The sequence below is a fragment of the Crotalus tigris genome, unplaced genomic scaffold (genome assembly GCF_016545835.1).
Source record: "Crotalus tigris isolate CLP2741 ecotype Arizona unplaced genomic scaffold, ASM1654583v1 scf7180000018599.1079084, whole genome shotgun sequence".
Classification (NCBI taxonomy): domain Eukaryota; kingdom Metazoa; phylum Chordata; class Lepidosauria; order Squamata; family Viperidae; genus Crotalus; species Crotalus tigris.
The window spans coordinates 188149-210862 of NW_024097097.1; the positions used below are offsets into that span (position 1 = coordinate 188149).

The 22714-nt window shown below is 39.0% G+C and overlaps 1 protein-coding gene across 1 annotated transcript in view; it reads right to left on the reverse strand.

The window, feature by feature from the left end:
• USP43 (ubiquitin specific peptidase 43) overlaps positions 1 to 22714 on the reverse strand; it is a 104815-nt gene that overhangs the window by 56118 nt on the left and 25983 nt on the right. Inside the window, exon 3 of the mRNA XM_039355090.1 lies at positions 6019 to 6125. Coding sequence (XP_039211024.1) covers positions 6019 to 6125 — 107 coding nt within the window. The remainder of the gene's footprint in view (positions 1 to 6018; positions 6126 to 22714) is intronic.

Consider the following 22714-nt stretch of genomic DNA (forward strand, 5'->3'; position numbering starts at 1 on the left):
ACTGTTCTTGGATGGTTCTCAGAAAGTATTCAATACATTCATGGGAAAGGGGTTAGTCTACCAAATATTTTTTTTCATGATATCTAAATCGATGCTCAGAGACAGTATGACACAGAGTAACAGCTGGATTTACGGATTTCTCTAGAAGTACAATATCTTTCTGATCATTCTAAGAAATAGTTTGCCGGACTAGGAAGTACTTAGATTTGTCTTTTAATAGATAAACATTAAAGTAGGTATTGAGAGTACATGGTAATTTTCCTTTAAGGATACTGAAAAGAAATCCTGATTAAATCTCCTGCAACCACTTCCCTTTCCCAATATGATGTCATGTTTTAAAGAAATTCTCCAGTAAAGCATATCATGAATATTAAGTAGCCAGTTCACCTCCTATGCTGTTGCTTTTCTCACATCCTAAATTAAAATCTAACCAAACTCTGAGCTTTGTTTTCCTTTGTTGTGCATCAAAGCCAGTAATCTGTGAGCAAAGCAGCATTACACATTAATAGATTGTTTGCATAAAGGCAGGCTTTGATGCCCAGACTACAAGTTAGCTGACTGAAAAATGGAGGCAGCCTTTTTAATAAGTATTAATGAGAAAGGGATTAATTAGGGAGCTGGAGAGATCTGGCATGCTTAGCATGTCCCTCCTAACCAGTCTGGTGGGAAAGGAGCCTTAAGGGGCACCCAAGGTCAGCTGGTATGTTAGTTTCTATGGCAAGGGGAGACCAAAACCTTTTGTTGGGGAAAAGGTGGGGACAGTATTGAAATCTTACATGCAAATTACAATGACCATAGAGAGGCCATATGAGTGAACAAATTAGGAACAGAATAGGAACTATTAAGATGATTTAAACAACAAATTGAAACAAAATAAGAAAATCCACAAAAAAACCAAGAGCTGCTTCTTAGCTGGTGCAGAATTATATCACTTAATTAGGAAGGGCCCAATATTTCATTTAAAGAAAAATACAAATTCCACATGGAAAAAAAAAATTAAGTACCCAACCACTGCAATATAAGCAAAAGGATAGCATCTGATGATCTGCAGCTAATTTTACAGATCCTCTGCAACCAATCATTACCCCCAAGAGAGCCAGTTTGGCCTAGTAGTTAAGGAACCAGACTAGAAAACAGGAGGCTGTGAGTTTCAGTCCCTCCCTAGCTATGAAAGCCAGCTGGGTGGCTTTGGGCCACTGACTCTCTCTCTGCCCAACTCATCTCATAGGGTTGTTGTGATGGGGAAAACAGGAATAGGGAAGTGTGCTGGATATGTTCATGGCCTTGAGTTATTTGTAAAAATACACGTGAGATATAATAAAATAAATAAGAGAAGAAAGGAAGCAGCATAAAGAAAGAAAGGTCTTAGCACTGCCAAGTTTGGGTTCAGATTGTCAAGAATGTGCAGTAGAAGATTTCCCGCACAAGTAGAGAACTGAATTAGATGATTTTGGAGTTCCTTTCAAAATTTACATTTTTACAACCCACTGAGAATTAATTAATGATAGCCCGTGTAACTTTCAAACCTATTGCTGCTCTTAAACACAGGTAACTTGGTGCTCTGTTTTGGACTTCAATTCCATTTGATCTCAGTCAGTTTTTTGGTTGATTCCAAATTTGTGACAAGGGTAGAGGGAGTTTTTAGTCCAAAACAGTACCAAGTTCCCTGTCAGTGGCCTAAACAGTTTTTTTTCCCCAAACAATTCTCAGTTTTCTGAATTTTATTCACCATTGAGTGTAACTTCAAAACAAACAGCACTATTTTGAAATAGTGACTGCCCTACTAGAGCAATGCCATTTTTGTCCATCTTTTGTGTGGCTCTAGTTTTCATGCTACCAAATGGCATAGATCCCCTCAAATGACTCTGATTCAATAATCAAATGGCAAAGCTCATTTGCCACCTCAGTTCATTTCAATTTCCTTCACAAAAATATGTTTTTGTTCTAAGAATGTAAGTAGGAGAGCATGTGAAAGGGGATTTTTTTTTCTTTTTTGCAAGCTCTTCACATTGAACATGAAGTTGTTGATAAGGGGCCTATTTGCAGAAAAAAAGTAAATTTCTAGTATCTACTCAAGCAAATGTTTGTGGTTGCATTCCTACGGCATAGATTCAAGCCACATCAGCTGCCCTTTCAAACAGTACAATGCGTTGCCATGGAGATGGCTGCAATGTCACAGTAGAGCGAAGCAGTGTGCATTTGTGGCTTGAGAAAGAAGGCTGGAGATTGGGAGGCTCATCTGTTTTCCCATAAAGGAGGGTTAATTGGAATTCTCTGCTTGGGAGGCACAATTGCTGCAGGGGATGGTTCCCAGTATGGTATAGGCCTAGAGACAGTTTTGCTGAACTGATTGCATTTTAAGTGACCTATTATTAATAATTAGGGAAATGTCCATCATGATAAGCTGTATGGGAAGGAAGGAAGCGATTGATTGCCTCTGGTGAATGCAATCTTCTGCAAAAGGTTGGGCTTACCATTTGAGTATGGCAGAGACATTTTGCCTTTAAAGCAACAATATAATTCTGCCGACTGCCAGCAGTTCAATCCTGACCAGCTCAAGGTTGACTCAGCTTTCCATCCTTCTGAGGTCGGTAAAATGAGGAACCAGATTGTTGGGGGGCAATAGGCTGACTCTGTAAACAGCTTAGAGAGGGCTGTAAAGCAACTGTGAAGCAATATATAAGTCTAAGTGCTATTGCTAATATGTACAAATACAGGGATATATTTTTGCCACAGAGGTGTGCATCTTTAAGTGCATGTGTTTTCTTTCTCAAATCACTCTTTTAAGATAATACTTCATACATCCCATACAATGGATAATGTGTGCTACAGCGTAAAGTTTTAAAGTTTTTTGTAGCACACAATATCTCCTTTTAAGGTTTCATAAGGGGTTGCCTTGTTTTCACTGCAGCAGCCTTACTCAACTATCAATCTTGAAGCTACTCCCTTTTATTACATTGCATATAGGAATACCTCTATTTGTTTTATTTAAAAAAGTAAGCAAGTATATCAAAGACAAGGAAGGTTATTTATTTTTACCCCACCCTTATTATTTTTATAAATAACTTATTGGCTAAAAGAGAAGAGTATTTAGTCTGTAGTCCTCCACTGCAGTGAATCAAAAGTGTAGGTTAGACTAGAATTTTTCAAGCTTGGCAACTTTAAAAAAGTGTGGACTTCAACTTCTGGAATTGGTCAACCAGCATGCTAAACAGAAGAATAACATTTTAAGCAAGATCATCCTTCAGGAGTAACTGGCTAATCCTTGACTGAGTCTCTCAATTCTTGATTACAACACATCCTTCAAGTCCCAGATGCAGATGCAAGCAAGGGTGGTTTATCCATTAACCTATACAAACAAACTACCATGACAAACAGAACAAGAACAGCTGAAGTGGCAGACGTTGCCCAAGAAAAAGTTGACTAATGGTTTAATGAAATGACATTCATAACTGCTCATAACAATTTGTATGATTTACACTCAGATAGGGGAATCATTGATAACTTGTTATGTTTATATTGTGCTTCTACTTCAGGAGTTCAAGGTGATGTACATAGTGCTCCCTCTTGCTACTTTTCACAGTCTTGTGAAGTGAATTGGCTTAAGAAACAGTGATGGGCCCAAAGTCATCTAATGAGCCTCCTTGGTGGAAGACAGGCTTACACCTAGGTTCCTAGTGCCAATCCAAATTGATATGAACTCGCCATCTAATGTGAACGCTGAGAATTTCTCATATATTCATTTTACTTACTGTACTTTTCTCAGTGCCTACAGTGCTCACTCCTCTAAAGTCAAGCTGCATTCCACATGCAATGGGATCAATTTATCCATGCAGTGTTAACTTACTTTATTGTCTTTTGCCTGGACTACTCTAGTACTTAACCATTCTTGGGGAAAATGCTCTCAGTCTCCTTTTGGTTTCACAAGAGTACAAGCTCCATCAGCCTGTATATTGCACAGAGAGCAAATAGTCTAAATGGCATTTCTTTCATTCTATGAAGTGACTTTGCAGCAGCTGAAATGGTCTCCAAACAAGAACACCTCAGCTGAAAGGGTTCCTAGCTTTTCCAAAACCCATATCCTACATATTATTTAAGTCACCTCTTCCCCCAAATTAAAAGCTTTTAGTCACCCCTGAAAAGATTTCCCTCATTTGCAGCATGGCTGTTCCGCTGATCTGTATAGTTCAGGGTACAGCAGAAGCATCTTAGCTAGCTCTAAGTGCATCCCTGAAGGCAAAGATGCATTATGAACCATCCAGGCTTTTTTAGGCACCCAAGTCTTCTAGTGTCAGAACAGCAGAACGTTGCTTGCAATATATTTAGCTTTTAAGAATGGACTGAACTATATCACAACAGACTTTTATTTAATGTAAAAAGAAGAAAGATGTGCTTTCACAGCTAGAGTGGGAGATCTATTTATTCATTTTTTCCCCCAGTGAAAATAACCCACAGATCATCTTCTGAATTAAATATAAAGGGAAAGACTCACAAGAAGAGGAAGTAAATTTAATTTAGAAAAGCCTCTATAAAGTTGACACAGTGCAAGTTTAGGATTGTATGACTCTGCCTTTACATTTGTTCCTACTTTTTGTATCTATCAGACCATTTTTTTAGGAAGAAAAGTTACTGTTCCTGTTTCACCTACCTTCTAATGACTGGAACAAAAACCCAGGATCCTGACTGTGTACTTTTCCCCTTGCTGCCATTCTTGCTTCTCTGAAGGGCAGGACCAAGGGCTCACTTGGTTCAGAACACGCGGCTACAGAGGACAGGACATAACAATGGAAAGCTCTAGCTCTTTTTTAAAGCATTATCTAGAAGAACAGCCTCAAGATGGGGACTGTCTCTCAGTTCCTAATGATTTCATCTCAGTGCCAGAGACACGGATCAGCAGTGTCAACAGCAGGAATCATACGCTAATGAAAGCATTTGTTTTCTGTCTCATCCAAAAGGAGACAGTAATACATTCCTTTCCTTTTTTCCAACATCCACTTACTATAACAAAAATGTCAAGAGCTACAATATCCTCAAGATTGTGCTAATCCAAGACTGCTTTGACTACACAAAGTAAGACAGAACTGAATCACATTCTATATTTCCTGTCACAAGCCTTCTCTCTCTCACTCAGGTAGGTCCATGAAAGAAACATGGAACAATTTTTCCCAATAGGTAGTATGCAACTTGGTACTTTCCAGATGTCCTGAAATCTTATATCCAAGAATCCTAACTATATGTATTCTGGGAATTGTAGAAGAAACATATTCAGGAACTAAATTAGAGAAGACTGGTACAATTGGATCCTGATCTTTTACAAAATGATTCAAGCCATATGCTAATACTCCAGTTCGGTTCTCATATTTTTGACAGCTGAGAAAGAGCAAATGAAGACAGTAAAACTACACTGGGGTTAATTTAGTGTCACTTGTCCAAACACTATAGCTTATCTTGTGAATGCAGCATTCCATTGTTGCACTGAAGGAATCAGGTTAGATTTCACAGCACTGGCAGCTGATGGAAGAGTAATCGTCAATCCCTCCAAACTGAACTACTGTTTTTCGCTTTTCTGAAGCATCTTCCTACAATTTACACAGGATTACTATTTAACCAATCTAGTTGCTACATTTTTTTTAGAACAGAGAGTCTCTTCGGCCACTGGTACGTCTTGGTAAGAATCATGCTTAGGAAGGTGAAGGGGCATCACCAAAGCCCTGCCAACAGTGCCTAGTAGAACCATGGTTAGGGACTAAATAAGGTGGGCTGCTTCCTCCTCCCTGCCTGGAAGAGTGACAACCCTCATTGTGCCGCAGGAAGCCGTCCCTTAATACCTCAATCCCTCTGTCTACCCCTGGGCATGAGTTGGTTCCTACTGAATTATAACACTGTGGAATGTGCACCAGGTAAGATCTTTGGCTGTATCTACTACAATCTATTTTAGGGGTGACTTCTAGATGGACAAAAAAAAAAAATTGGTAGATCTTTAGTAGTAATATGGGAAATTCTGTGTTAGTTTCTTACCTGTACTGGGCCTGGAAGTGATTCTGCACAAAACTTTGGCCCTTGGGAGGCTGAACAGTTGCCTGGGCACTTCCACTGTTGGAGCTCTCTTCCTGTCCAGATGGTGGCTGTGGAAGAAGCCAAAACAGACACTGAATAATAGGAAGCCTACCTATTTGCTCTGAAACTCCACTGAGTAAAAACTCTTTGTCATCATAACTAGGCTTAACTGGTACCAAAAATCTGAATGACCATTAGATGTCAGAAAACAGTTAATCTTACACTACTAGCAGGAAAGTGGATTGCTGACCTCCAGAACTGATAAAACCACTTGTTAAAACACTGTTTAATAAGGAATGGTCCATCTCAACAGCTTTTGCTTTTTTTTTTTCTCCCTCTCTCTTTCCATTATTGTCTTTCATTGCTTCACACCTTTACTCTTTGAATACGAAAAATCTGCCTAAAAGAAGGGGGAGATCTAAATAAATGTCATGTTTGCAAACTGTCAATTTAAATATCCCAGTGGAGTTTTTAAAACATATATGCATAGACGCACACATCCTGTTCTAGGAATTTGCCTAAATAAGTGAGTGGGTACAGAAATTTAATTACTAGTTTAAAATATTCAATGATTTATTTCTCTAAATAAAAGACCTAATAAACAAGGTGAACACTACATGCAAGACATTGACAGGCTTGTGGCTAGCTAGGAGAACTGGCATATTTAGTTATGTATAGCCCAATGCTAATCTTTGCTATGGTTTATGGTTCCATAAATAAACAACCTTGATATGGCCACACCCAGAAATAATCCAAAGCTATTTTCTTTTTAATTAATACCTTTTTGACCTTCTTCTTGGATACCCAAATGTAAGGTGTATCTTCCAAGGTATTGCAAGTCATGGGACTGATTTAAACCTTGAGGCTTGAGGCTACCCTAAGGAGTGAGCTCCCATTCTTGCCCCAGTTCCTGCCAATCTAGCAGTCTGAAAGCAGGCAAATGCAAGTAGATAAATAGGTACCACTTTGGTAGGTAGGTAACAGCATTCTGTGCACCTCGGCATATAGTCATGCTGGCACACGTGACCACAGTAATGTCTTCAGACAATGCTGGCTCCCTCGGCTAAAAAACGGAGACAAGCACCATCCCCCGGAGTCAAATACAACTGGAAAGAGGAAACCTTTATCTTTATCTATAATATCTATATCAGTGGTGGCGAACCTATGGCATGAGTGCCAGAGGCGGCACTTGGAGCCCTCTCTGTGGGCCTGCACACTGTCGCCCCAGCCCTGCCTCCCCCCTCCTCACCAGCAGTCCCGCTGGAGGAGAGTCATCCCAGGTGTGATCCACACGGAGCAGCGCAGCCAAGCACATGGCAGCTGGGCAGCAGATGACGCTGTGGGGTGCGGGCAGAGGGTGTGGCCACCATGGCGCTGCAGGGCCGTCTGGGCTATCTGTGGTGGGCCGTGGATGGCCCTGAGGGCGGAGCAGGGCGGACAGGGCGGGGGGGGGGGTTGGGGGCACTCAGTCTCTAAAAGATTCGCCATCACTGATCTATATCCTTGGTTAACTCTCCTATAAACTTCTTTGCTTTCTTTTATCGACTTCTAATCTCCTTAGACATCAAATATCTCATTATTTCTGCATTTCCCTCAAGTATATAGTGCGAGCACTTTCCTCTGTAAAATTAGAAGCTGCCTATTTTCTCCTATTCCCATTTTCAATATTTTTGTTGTTGTTTTGTTTTGTTCTATATCAACCAAGCATAAAAGATAGAACAGAATTTGTTGTACCTATTACAAAGGAAATGTACTAAAAGGAAGTTAGTGAAAGAGACAAATTGCCCTATATTTCAGGAGGAAATATTTGCCTAAGTGTCCTTTTTTATTAATAGAATAAATTATATCACTGTGAGTAAAAGCAATCTTTTCCATTTGTATCCAAGGCTAGTAGGGGGATTTTTACATTGTCCAATTGGTATGCAGCTCCTGCTGCTTCCAAATTATTTTGACATAGTTGACCCTTCTATTTGCAGCAATAGCATATGCATGCATAAGCCAGCCACCACCATTAAAATGCTGGTCCACTGGCGTAAGAATTAAGGATGCAATCCAGATATTGAATGTGATTGCTTCCTGCTATCACTTGGGCTTTGAGGGTTTTTTTTTTCCCAGACATCACCAGTACCCTAAAATAGCAACATATGAATTAGATCTCAGTGACCTCACATGCCAAGGACTACACAGTTCTTCTTGCTAAGACAAAGGAAAATAATCTTTTAATGGGCTTGTGAAATGTAGCAAGATGAAGAGAAAAGAATACAGGACGCCATTAATCAGGCTGTTTAGGCTGTCTGTAAAAGCAAAGGAGTGGATGACTCTTGACGTGCAAAGAAAAACAGGCTAGAAGCATAGCAGTTTACTGGCTAGTAAATTTTGTAACATTGCTTATGCAAAAACAGGCGTGTGTTGATATATTCAGAACAATTTTTAACACTATAAGCCAATTCTTTTTCTGCTACAGCTATATATAGTTGTGCAAAAATTTAGGCCTCTCTGGCCAAACTGTGTGAATCTGTGTAAGAAAAAGCCAACATAATTTCTAGCAGCTACAGAGTTATTCATAACATCTTTCCCCAAATGTCCACAACTTATGTGCTTTTGTTCACAGATTCAAAAAAGAACACTGTGAATATGGCATGTGCAGAAGTTGGAACATCATTCTAGTTGATCCAGTGATACTTTTTTCATTGTACTGTAAAGTTGTTAATACACTTCAGAAGTTGATTGATTTATTAGGCTAGGGTATCATTAGCATGGCAAAGACAACTTCACAAATGAACAAATACTCTGATCTTTCTAAACTCTCAATCTACTTGCGCAACTGTAGGCTTCTCTAAGCAGCTATCTGAGAATTTAAAAATAAAAATAATTCACTCTTTTTGGGGGGGAGGCTATTAAAAACTCCTAAATGCTTTCAGCTACCAATTTCAACTTATTAAAAAATGGAAATTACTGACATGGTCAAAAATATGGATACTCCTCTACTCCCCCCCCCCGCCCCAAAAGAATCCCAATTTGCTGTGAAATTGAGACAAGTAAATGGCATCCACCCTTTGTTATTCATAATCCACAAAGCAGACACTTTGATTTGATGTATGATTTAACATAATCTCGCAAATAATAAAACATGAAAATGGTGTGGACATAATTATAGGTACCTCTTAGAAGTTAGAAGACATTATTGGATTTTAGTGATCCCTCAAGTAGACTATTTGCTTTAATTAGCATCATGTGTGTCTTCAATTGCATAATCAGTCACTGAGCTTATGTGAGTGGAGAGAAGTACTCAAGTGTTTTGGGTCACTGTGTGCAGTGAACATGGACAAGAAAAAGAAAAACAGAAAGTTGCCTGAGGAGGAAGAGAAAAAGCTAATAGCCCCTGCATGGTAAAGGCTACAAAACCTTCTCCAAAGAGTTTCATGTTCTTTGCCCATGGCTGCTAATATTATCAAGAAGTTTAAGGTCCATGGGAACACAGTCAACCTCCCTGAATGTGGCCACAGGACAAGAAGCAACGGATGGAAACTAATCAAGGAGAGAAGCAACCTAGAACTAAGGAGAAATTTCCTGACAGTTAGAACAATTAACCAGTGGAATAACCGGCCTCCAGAAGCTGTGAATGCTCCAACCCTGGAAGAGACTGGACAGCCATTTTCTGAAATGGTATAGGGTTTCCTGCCTGAGCAGGGGGTTGAACTAGATGACTTCCAAGGTCCCTTCCAACTTTATTATTGTTGTTGTTGTTGTTGTTGCTGCTGCTGCTGCTGCTGCTGTTATGATTATTAAGTTTATTATTAAAATTGAACCCAAACTGTAAATGATAGTTCGAATGGTAGAGGAGGAACCAGGGAAAACTTCAAAAAGGATCTTGGCAGAGCCCAAGATCAAGGTACAACAATATCAAGTCACCATCTGTTGCCATCTGACTGAAAGTGGCTCCCACAGTAGAAGGTTCAAGAAGACCCCACTCCTGAGAGGCACAAAAAAGCCAGACTGGAGTTTGCTAAAGTACATGTTGACAAGCCACAGTCCTTCTGGGAGAATGTTCTTTGAACAAATGAAAGAAAATTAAAGCTTGTTCATGCGTCACAGAAGAACTATGTTCACAGAAAAAAATAATGCTTTTAAAGAAAAGTATTCCATCCTTACTGAGAAACAGGAAGATGCTCCACAATTTTACAGTTACTTTGCTGCCTCTAGCACTGGGTGCCTTTAAAATAACTTGTTAAAGAGTTTAGCTGGCACCGGAATACTTGTTCACAGCCCCACAGTTTATTGTTACTTACACCATAATGATCTGCAAAAGACAAGGAAACTTTTCATCCAACCTCACCACAAAAATAATGATCTAAAGTATGCAACAAAACAGAAAAACACTGACAAGACTGAAATGCTTTAGAACAAGAGTTTTGGACTAATAAAACAAAAATTGAATTGTTCAGCAACAATAACGCAGGGTACCTTTGGATAAAAAAAAGGTGAAGTGTTTGAACAATGGAACATTTTGCCACCTAATATGCTTTGGAGCTATGTGGTGGAAGATAGAATAGATCCAATTAAATATCATATTCTAGAAGCTTGTGTCCCATAGTCTCACAAAAATGATGCTGAAAAAAGGCTACATATTTCAGAAAGACAATAATTTGAAACATGCTTCCAAATCTACCATGAAATACTTACTGAAAAGAAAGATAAAGGTTGGAATGGCCTTCATATTCTCCAGATTTGAATACTGCTGTTAATTTTAAAAGAGACCTCAAACATGCAAGAAAACCGAAGAATATTTCTGAATTAGAAGAATTCTTCAAGGAAAGTAGAAAAAAATCAAAAGCAAGAACAGTAAGACAATTCTCTGACATGTTATAAAGAATTGACTGAATATGTGTCCAAACTTAGGTGCCTCCTATAATCACTATTCTTTCATTATGAATTTATAAACAAGTACATAAATAGAAGTTTAACTTTGTACTATGTAGAAGTGGTGTAGGCTTCTATCTCATAGGGAGTACATTAATACATATAATTTGATCAGGAGTGCCTAAATTTTGCTTGCATCTGTATATGGATGCAGATAGGTTCCTTTCTTATACCTCTTGAATTTCAGATTGGAAAAACAAAATATATGAATCAGATACTATTTTTCAGTGAGATGAAAATTGATCTTTTAGGCCTGGAGTGGGCTGGATATATGCAATTAACTTAAAATAGAAGCCTATTTTAATGTAACTAAGGCTTAGGCTTATAATCTTATAAACAATCCAAATGCCCTATCTCAGGCATGTCAAACTTGCGACGTCATGTGACGTCGTGCGACGTAGCACGGCTTTTTCCCCATTGCCGGCAATGGGGTGGGCACGGTTTCAGCATGATGCATCCGGCCTGCGGGCTGGCAGTTTGACATGCCTGCCCTATCTTGTTTCAATTATATTAGTGTAAGTACCAGGTCACAGAAGCAGTGTTGAATTAAAATTCTAGTAACAGTGCACAAACATGTGCACATAAGAGCATTTAAATTGAGATAACATGGTTTACATGGTTAACTGTGTTACTTATGTCCAATTTACTTAAATGGCTTTCAGCCTTTTCCATACACACACAATTCATGTATTTGCAACTTCCATGAGACTCATCTAGACTGTATCAAAGGCAGCAACTTTCAAAGAACATGGCATTAGCCAAGGCCAATCTGGCTGGGAATTCTGGGAGTTGTTGCCATTAAGTTGGTGAAGATAATTGGTGAACTAAAACTCCATAACCTATTATTATCCCTAATTATAGGTTCAACTGAAATAGCAATCTTTCCCTTCCAAGATTCCAAAGACTGGGAAGACAAGGAAGGCACATTCCATTCTCCTTTTTTATAAAATGCCTTAGCTTTAGAATTCCTGTACTGCAGGAATAGTCATCAAGTAACTACTTAATGAAGCAAGAAAATAAGCTACCTTTACTGATAATAGCAATCTAAAAGGGCCTGTGGAGGTGATGATATTAGACATACTTCTATTCTAAATTTCATAGCCACAATTTGCTCTTAAGCTCAAAGCAAAAATGTACAGAGCAAACATAAACAAATGTGGTGGTCATTGAGCATATCTAATGGTCATATAATACATGGTCCCAATTCTATGATATAATATCCTGAGATATCTTATTACTCATAAAATATTTTGAGAAACTTTCTACCATGGGATTCTCCAACAGATAAGTAAGGCTAGCCACAGCAAATATTTTGCAAAAAACAAGTGGGTGATACCAAAAATGAGAAATTTAGTCAAGAATCTAATTATAAGGCAGAGAAATGTATTATTTTATCTAATTTTATCTAACTATTTCTCCCACCAAGAACTCTGTTCATGCACTGTACCCAAAATACACAAGAGTTTTCACACAAAATATCACACAAATATTTAACCCTCTGTCATAATCCCATTTTCTCTGCAACATCCCACCCCAGTCTTCCCATTCCTCTTTTTATCATATTAAAGCAAGGGAGGGAGGGAAAGAGGGGGGGGAGGGAGGTTCAAGTATTTAAACTTAGAACCTGTGTTAGTTAACTATAATTCCTGGTAATTCCAAGGAGCCTAAGATTTACAGGGAGTTATAGTTCAGCAGCATCTGAAGGATCACATTTCCTGTTCTCTGATCTAACTTAAAAGTGGATGATATCAAGCACTTACTTTTGAATTTTCAGGCTATAAGGATATCCATAATACAAAAAAGAGAAGAAAAGAACAGCATGAACTCTCCTATTTTACAAAGTAAGCCATCCAAATTCATGATCCTGGAAGCAGTTCCTGGAAAGCATCTAAAGACAAAACTTTTATGTATTAAGGCCAGTGTAATTGAAATTCCACTGAGCATTGTTTTTTAAAAGAAAGAATGTGTTTTAGGGAAATCACCAAGAATCACAACATCAGCACAAAATATATTATGCTAGCTTAGTTGATATAGACTAAAGGATAGTGCATAATAATGTTCTTACAAGTCCACAGAGACCATCTCTCAATTTCAGGATAATCTCTCTGAATAAAGCTACTTCTCATAGGGTCATAAATGAACAGCTTGATACCACAGTTGTCTATCGTGAGAAGACGAAACATGAAAATTGGGTGACATGCCCCCAAAAGACAAGTATCTAATCTGTTGCAACACTGGAGTAATAGAAAGAACACAAGATTTTAACTTTTATTTCATTATAAATGCAACTTGCATTTTATGCAAAACAATAGCTGGAATCCACAATGGTATAATCTGATTTCCATACCATGATTTAAAATGCTTTTCATATTTATCTATGTACAAATTCATATTTTTCAGCTTCAATGTGAGGGATTTCTGCACCTGAACAATATTTCTTTCCTAGAGTGAATGTATTGTTGAATGTATTGTTGAAGGAAAAGTCTTCATCATGGTTCAGTCCAAGCCGGGAATAAACAACATGGTGGCTGCTTTAGAAAGAAGGTTGCAGTTTATTGAAGAGGAGAGCCAGACAGAAAGATGGCTCTGGAAGAAAAGAAAAAGAACACATGTAATGTAGGGAGTGGGTTTTTATACCCTCTGGGGCTCTTGAGGTTGTTTCCTGTTCCTATTTGAGGCTTTGTATTTCCTGTGTCATGTATTTTGACTTAAGTCTGAGTGTGCCCCTTTGGCATCTGTGGTTTAATCCTATTATGTCCCGTCTTGGAGTTTGGATGAGGTATGTAGATTTTAGGTGTCTTTGTCTTCTTAATCTTCTAGCTTCAACCTTCCTGAATGGTTTACATCTGCATTTCTTCAGAGCTGGTTTCTGCTTGGGGGAGGGAGACTTGGGGATATTAAAAAAAAAACTGGGCTTGCTTTTCTACTTTTCTTGATTTATTGATCAATTTATTGATCAATTTATTGATTTACAGTCAATGGATTGTTCATCTGACATAACTTTACTACTGTGCATACACACGTGACATGTCTAGATAGATAGATAGATAGATAGATAGATAGATAGATAGATAGATAGATAGATAGATAGATAGATAGATAGATAGGAGGCATGCAGATAGACAGACAGATAAGAGAAAGGACTTTTTGGATTCTAATGTGTCAACTACAGAATATTCTCCATCTAGACTAGAGCATAAGTTAGGATCAGTATTGGTTTTATATTTAGGCCAAAGAAAGACATGACTCTTTGCCCAAACTCTGATCTGTAAGCTGTTTTATTGCTGATTGTTCTGTATTAATTATGATGCTGCACATTAATACAGATTGGGTCATAAATATTTTAATTAACAAATATCACTCTGAATTCCAAAACTACAAAGGCTGATAACTATTTATGAAAATGACATCTCTATGCTTATTGACGCCTGACTCAATTTGCATTAAACATATAGTATATATGTATAGTATACTATATATGTATGTATGTTTGTATGTATATATAGATTTGATATCTATGACATTTTAAGGGAACTTTATAAAAATTTCCACAAAGCGACATCGGTTAATGTCCTCTTCGAGTTTGTTTCCTTTCAAACATTAGGTTGGCAAAATTTCACTTGGCCATCAACTCAGTCCCAGGGTACATAAATCAGGAGAGATTGGCTTAGAGCAGCGGCTCCAACCTTTTCTATACCCCTCACCCCTAGAATGCTTCTGATATATTCTCACACCCCTTATAAAAGTTTGAAATTACGGCAACGAATTATGCATATACACTATAATTTTGAAAACCCAAGTTTTTGCATCCCCTGGAATATTGTCTTGCACCCCCAGTTGGGAACCCTTGGCTTAGAGCCTGTCTGCAGAAACATAATAATTACTTCTGGAACAAGAATGAATCTTCTTTCTTTTTCAAAGTACTCAGTGCCTTTAACTTAAGGCAGTCAGATTTTACATTTTGTGATTATGTTTGTCATTCTAGTTCCAAATATGTAACTCCCCAGCCCATACTTAGAAACCTAGCACTAGTTGATGGTACTATTATAACCTATGTTATTAAAAGACTGGCAGAGAAATGTTAAAAACGTGCTACTCCAATGCAAAGAGTCTCATACTCTTGTACTATCTGCAAGATAGCCCAGGTTCTTGGGATTATTATAGGATGGCAACAGCTACTTGTGGAAAGAAAAAATTTACTCACTATAGTTTGGGAACAGTAGATTGAGCCATTGCTGACCGAGAACTACAGCCATGGTGGCGAACCTATGGCCTGCGTGACACAGGTGGCACGCAAAGCCCTCTCTGTGGGCACGCATGCCATTGCCCCAGTCCTAGGTCTTTAGCTAGGTTTTATAAAACCTTTTCACTTTAGGCCTCCACCACCATGTGCAAGAAAAAAAAGGTTCAATCAATCAATCAATTTCAACTTCTCGTGGGAAAAAAAATCTCGCAAAGTTGGAATTGATTGATTGAACTTTTTAATCCCACCCAGTCTGCCGTTACCACCGCAGTCACACCCACCCAATGGGCCACACCCACCCAATGGGCCACACCCACCCAATGGGCCATGCCCACCTGGCACCCGATGATACATAAGTGGGTTTTGGGTTGCAGTTTGGGCACTCGGGTCTCTAAAAGGTTCACCATCACTGAACTACAGGCTTAATACATGTATTAAATGGAAATTGAGTAATAAAAACTTAGTGGGAGATGTTTCAGGCTCTTTCTTGGCCACAGCTCTCCAGGCCAAAGAAGACAAAATGCATTCCATCAGACCTGCACATTTTTATAGCAATAGTCTGTTTCTGAGTGTACTGAATGCAAAAGACATGCAATCTTACAGTTTGAATTGAGAAGTGCTTCAGAATACAAAAAAGAAAAAAGCAGCACCTGTCTTCAACTTAGTAATGCTGCTGGACAATCCTGGAAATACATGTAGCTGCTGCAGTGAAGAGCAAACTGCTTCTGTATATGCAATCCTATGCATTTCAAGACTGTTAAGTTGGCTATTTCCAACTGGAAGTGAAATATTGTATCACCCTTACTCACGGTAATGCAGATCACTTCTATGCCTTGTTATTTGGATCTGAAGAACTAAAGATTGCTTCTCCACTGAGATGATCTGATCCCCATATCACTTGCTGGTACCTCTGCAGCTCAGGACAGGCACTTGAAGCGGCCTGCCCAAATCTGGAATTTCTACCTCTTGAAAAATGAATGCAGCACCCTATCCTATCCAATTTATTCTAGGAGTATTTCTCCATATCTGATAATGCATTTCTCAATATCTCCTTCTGTTACTATTTCCTCTTCAGTGCAACAGATGTCCCCCCCCCCCCAAGACATCTTTTGTAATGAATCATTGCTGGATACAATTTTTGCATGCAGTTGATTTCTGGACATTCCCAACTAGTAGAATAATTCTTATTGATGGAAGTGACTTCAAAGCCCTAGAACCGGTTTTAAAACATTTTCCCACCCCCTTCAGCTTTGATCAGATTTCAAGAGAAGACGGGGGGAGGGGGGGGAGAGAAGGAACTTAATTTCCAGTTTCCACCTTACATAACTGCATACTTGTGATTAATGCACATGCCTTTAAAAAAACAAAACCCTGATTTTTCCACTTGAATATCACGAATACACTTTTCTTTTCAAAAAAAAAAAAAAAGAGAGAGAGAGAGAGAGACCCAAAACAGGTTTTATGATCTTATATCTCCTATGGTAGAAAAGCAGAATTAGACTTGTGGATTTTGGCATGAATTTAGGCTATAAACTGAAATGATAAAGTACACAAACTTCTCCCATTTCCCCTGCAGCTTCATTATATACTGAGATAGAGACAGATCTTTTCCTACTATTGATTCCTACTCTACCTATTCCCAAGTCAGCAAAAATGTATCAATATAAAATTTGTGCTTGCATTTCTGACTCTGTCCTGATTTTCTTCCTTAATTCCTCATTACTGATGTAACCTGCAATACAATATCGTATTGTATTTTTATGCTTTGGGCCGTATGAATTAACGATAGAAGAGCTAGTGGTTCTTTCCCAGATCCCATTCCCACCCTTATATTAGTTCAAAAATGCAAAAGGAAGCAAGAGAACACCAAGAGCTATTTCAGTTGTGCTCTTTCCAGTATCCCCAGTTGAACTCCACAACCATCCAGAAGACTGGGAAGTTGAGTTGCAGCCCTCAGTTCTTCAGATGCTGCCATCTAACTGCATCAATGATCTCAAACTGAAATTAGAGCTATGTCCCTTGTGTGCTGTATCAGAAGCACACAGCATCCAGACTGCTGAAGGGGGCGCTCATTTATGTCACCTTGTATCTCTGTTGAAGAAGCTGCACTCATGCTTACTCAATACTGTACTCTATCAGGGACTTGATAACCGGTGAAATAACTTGCCTCTAAACAACTGAGGATCCTCCATTGTTACAGACCCAGTTAATCATGAAGCTATGTGAGTTTGCCAAGAAACACAAATTTCATCCGGTAGAACTTCTCTGGGGTGCTGATAGGAAAACTCACTGTAGTAGTACACAGAAATAAAAAGCCTGAATATGCATCTGTCCATTGTTTTAGGAAACCAGTAACATTTTCCTGTTTTAATGGACTTTGGGAAAAAATATTTTTCTCATGTTTGGATTAGTGTTACCATCATGTTGATGCTTTCAGTCCTTCTACCTTGTTGCTAATCTATTTTATTGTATACACACATACATTTATATGAATATAAAACATGCATGCAGGCCCCATATAGAAACGTGTAATTATTCAGGGCTGCTTTGAGGATCCTTGTAGCTAAACTATGGCTTATGAATAAATAAAAATGCAAAGACTGCAAGAAAAAAGGAAGTTCAGCTACATCCAGCAAGCTGCATTAGTCAGCTTCCCAAATTACTGTACAACCCATTCATATCCTAACAACCAGGCTGACAAGAGCAGTCATTGTAGTTAATTACTACACAGCCAGGAGGTATTTCAGCCAATATAGCCAAATACAGAACTCTTACATTTCATTTCTAGTGTTTATATACATTTTTCCATGGAAACTAATAGAAATAAACTTACAGGTTGATATTCGACATCAGCATTAATGATATAGTGTCATTAATATACATTAATACAAATGTATGCAGCTTCTCTTTTAATTTAAATTGCATCTCCCCCCCCCCCCCAATTCTGCTTGTTTTCACCAATTTATACATTTCAGCATTCATGGTCAAAAGGTAAACGGTAATGAAAGACGGCAGAAGGGAGGGAATGATATAACTGCCCCACCCAAATATCTGGGAATCCACTATGAAAAACTGACAGCATCAAGGAAAGCAGAAATGTTCCACTCTTAAGGAGAGCTATGCTGTTATGCCATTGATACTTAGGTGGAATAATTCATGGTACCTTTTTTGTTTTTTGGCTGTCAGCATCTGGAAAAAAACCAAGGTTCACCATCATCTCCTCATTGGACAAGAAAGTCAAACCTTCAACCGTACACCAGGATTTTGCTCTGAACATGATTCGTGATGAAAAAGAGAAATAGAAGTATAAAGAATAAATTTTCAGCGCGAGATCTTACATGTATGTTCGTATTGTTCCTTGTGTTTATATTCTGTGTTCGCCTTATCAATTTCTAGGCCAGTGTTCTAACCCACCACTACTCAACTATCTCGGTCTTACGCTTATATAGCTTTCTCCATAGAGCTTGCAAATTTCTTGCCTGGCAAACTGCACTTATTTCCTTTTGCGTGTGTAAGAAGCAACCAAACAATTAACAATAAATATTTATGTTTAATATATATATTAGACTAAACGTCTTGAGAAATTGGCTGAGTGTTCCCTGAGGAATGGATGAAAGGCTGACAAATGACTCAGGGAATGCTCAGGTGTCAGCCAATTTCATGGAAACATCTATGCTAGAGCACCTTAGTCTTCAAAATCTTTGGTGCCCCTCCTGACAAAATTTTCATTGATTATGGCAAAGTCAAGATGCTCTAGAACCCACTGCTAACAACAATCCCATGTTTTATTGGTGGATGGATTGTCTGTACAATTTGTACATATACCCAACTCTCCCTTACCCCGCTTATATGCATCCATACTTCACTTCTTAATATGGCATGTTACACAGTGAATGTGGGAAAAACCCATTTCAAAAGTTCAGATTGAAAGAGTTGAAGAAAAGTTAGTTGACCTTTCAATCTAGGCAACGGTTGGAGACAACCAAAGGCTGGAATAGTCAAACACTGATAAGCCCTTTAGGAGAAGGTTTTCTCTCTGAGGTGAAGATGATACTTCATCTTTAACTTTTGGTGTGTGTATTATCACCTCCAAGGCCAGCTAAAAGCCTGCTATGACCAAAACTCTAGGTCAGGGGTCCTCAATTTCTGCTCCATGGACTGGCACCAGTCTCCAGCACGCCAGAAACTAGTTCGCACAAACAAGCAAAGTGTCATCCACAGGATGCAGGCATCACACAAAACCATGCCCCCTCCAGTCCACGGAAGAACCTTTCTCCACGGGACCGTTCCCTAGTGCCCAAAAGGTTGGGGGCCTCTGCTCTAGGTAATAGAAACTAGGCTGAAATCTAGTGTACAATGAAACTAGGTGCAGGATAGACTCTGTTTTACTTTATCGTAGAGGCTGAGGTTATGTAAACATGTTTTGCACCAGGGGTGTCAAACTCGCAATGTTACGTGACGTATCGCGACTTTTTTCCCATTGCCGGCAATGGGGTGGGCGCAGTTTCAGCATGAGGCATCCGGCCCACCGGCTGGCAGTTTGACACCCCTGTTTTAAACTGAGAGTGTGCATAAAAGAAAAAGACAGAGACAGAGAGAAAGAGAGACACAGACAGAGACAGAGAGTCAGTCAGCCAGCCAGCCACTCAGCTCAGGAGCTTCAGAAAGAAACTGTTCATTTTTGCCCTTCTTTCCTTTTGGATTTTCTTCCATATCTCTGACCCTGCTATATTCAGTATATTTAAAACTCTGCAGGAACTAGTTGCTCTCCTGGTTCTATTCTTTAGCATGCACCTTCTTGATAGGTCAGGCCAGGAAGGAGAAAGTTTGCCATTTATATCTTATTTGGTACATCAGCAGCAGAGAGGATTTCTCTGGAGTAAATTATCTGGTAGTAGCGTACTTAGTTTGCTCTCTCCAAGAATTGGGGAGGGTTTGAAAGACACTTTGAAGAGGAACATAAAAAATGCTTGGGGAAACCAGCAAGAGCCCAAGCTACCACCTACCATGCACCATTAAACCCATTACAATATCCCTGCCAAAAATCTTGCTCTGGAAGCCATCACTAGCAGAGAGAGCCAATGTTATGTTCTGCTTGTGGCACTGTGTTGTGTGTTAAGGTATTGTGTTTATGATATGAAACCTAGGAAGATTCAGCCATGCAAACTCCTCAAATGATTTGGAGTCATTATTGTTTCTCAGCCAAAGGTACCCTGCCGGGATTAGTTGTGGAAAAATTGAAGGAGCAAGCTTACTGCTAGAAGTACTGGATGTTATTTGAAGCATTTTACCTATTTTCTGTACAATATGGGAAGATTTTCGGGATGTATCCCATTCCTGAAAATAGCATTTGATGCTATGAGCAGTACAGGTAAGATCCTAACATAAATTCCTTTATTGTATAGTTATTACAGTGCAAAAATGGGCTATAGCCAAGTCCAAGTAAACCAATTCCAATAACAGTAAATTACCCACTTGGGTTAAACATAAGGATCCTATTTCTGAATGATGGGAGGAAGGAGTTAAACCATAATAGCCTTGCCTCTTGAACTAATTTGCCTCAAACTCAACATGCATGCACATGTTCTATTATGGCCATAGGGTGAGCATTTCTACTTCGAATCCTCTTCCACAAAAGGCTCAGCTCAAGGTGCCTCCAGCATTAATGTTCTTGCTGAATGACTCTAAAGAGTCAAAGCTTCCCTCTGAAAAATCAGAATCCAGTGAATATGAAAAGACCTGCATTTTTATCTTCCTTCAGGAGTAAATTAGCATCCTGGACGAAGAGCCTTGAATGAGTGACATTAGGAGAATACTAATGCAATTAACTGAAGGACAGACTGGGGAACAGTAATAAATGTTAGCTATCCACAGAAAGGTGACTATTTAACAGATGTGTTGAGATACTGTAACTTCTGAACTTCAAGGCAACTGTGCTTTCTAAACAAGGTTTGTCCCTGACTCAGCAAGAGGGCTAAAATCACAATGGAAAGCATAGTGACCATTTCCATTGCCCATATAGGTCACTATATTTCTGGAAACTGAAACCACAGATGATCTCACCTAGCAAATCATATCTCTGACACATTGGTTTCAATGCTAAGTTTCAACTTCGGGAACCTCAGGATTGTACAATTTGAAAAGCTTTGTTTCAACTGGTCCAACTTCCTGAACGTTTATTATTGCCCTGGAATATTGCAATCTACTTTTCTGATCTGATTTGGAGACTCCACCAAAGTAATCTCCTATCTACATGCTTTGCAGCCCCCTCCCCCCCGCCGCCAACCAAAATCTTTGTCATTTACAATAAAAACATTGGTATTATTGGCAATTAGGGATATACAGAGCTTTATGTAGAAGGAATTCATGAAGCATTGCTTCATGAAAGCCCTATTTTCACATCAAGATAAGTTAAATATTCTCCAACCTCAATTATCTTAAATAAAAGCTGGGGATTTCCTTTGACTGGGTACTGAAACTGCCTGTTTGTGTACCTGCATGTGTAGGACAGAGAGATGTGAGCATGTATAAAGAAAAGATATGCAAATAAATATGTGAAAAACAGAAGAAAGAGTGTGGGAGAAAGATATAAATTAAAAATGGACATACACGTGCCCTATCCTGACCTTTTCAATGCTTGGCAGAAAATTATATTCCCTACACATGGAATAATCCTTTATCCAGATGTTTTTAGTTTGTTTTGAGTATGCAAGATTCAACGTCAAGGGTTATCTTAAATGTGACAGAGCACTAGTGAATAACAAACTAGTGAGTTTCTGTTTGATACATATATATATGTGTTCTTTTGAGAAAAAATATAGTCAACTGCAGGAACCAGGCAGGGGCACTTCAGCATTCTTCCTCCTAAAAATGAAAACAACTGCAAAAAGAATAGGCACATGGAACTGCTCTTGTAATATAATCACCTGTCTAAATCTAGAGTTAACAGATGTGCAAGTGCTTACACTGCACAGGCATTGCAATATTCAGGAGCAAGAGTGTTAACATGGCTCTTCAGATCTTAGAGGTGATTTGGAGGAACTGCCCAGACCAGAACTTCTGAGAAGTCACCCCATCTCAAGGGGAAGACATTGCATTGTGGCGAACTAAAGTATTACTGGCAACCGTGCTGCCCAGTACTCCCACAATTCCCAAATTCCCACCAGAGCAAATCACAGCCAGAGGCAGAGCAAGATATGAGAATGCACTATCAAACACTTATCTCAGCATGGTGGATTACTAAGCATTCACCCTCTGCAGGCACATTGGGGCCACTCTGGCATTACTACTGAAGAGCAATCTATAAAGAAAGAGAATCTTGCTCAAGATGTAAACAAACTGTCAAGAGGATTAAAGCAGAGGTCTCCAACCTTTCCAGCCTCATGGCCCAGAGGGAAGGGGAGCAGCTTCCAAATTAGTGGCACGTGCGCATGCATGCAAACAGAGCCATGCGCACTGATGCAACACTAGCGGCCCATTCATGCATGTGGCATG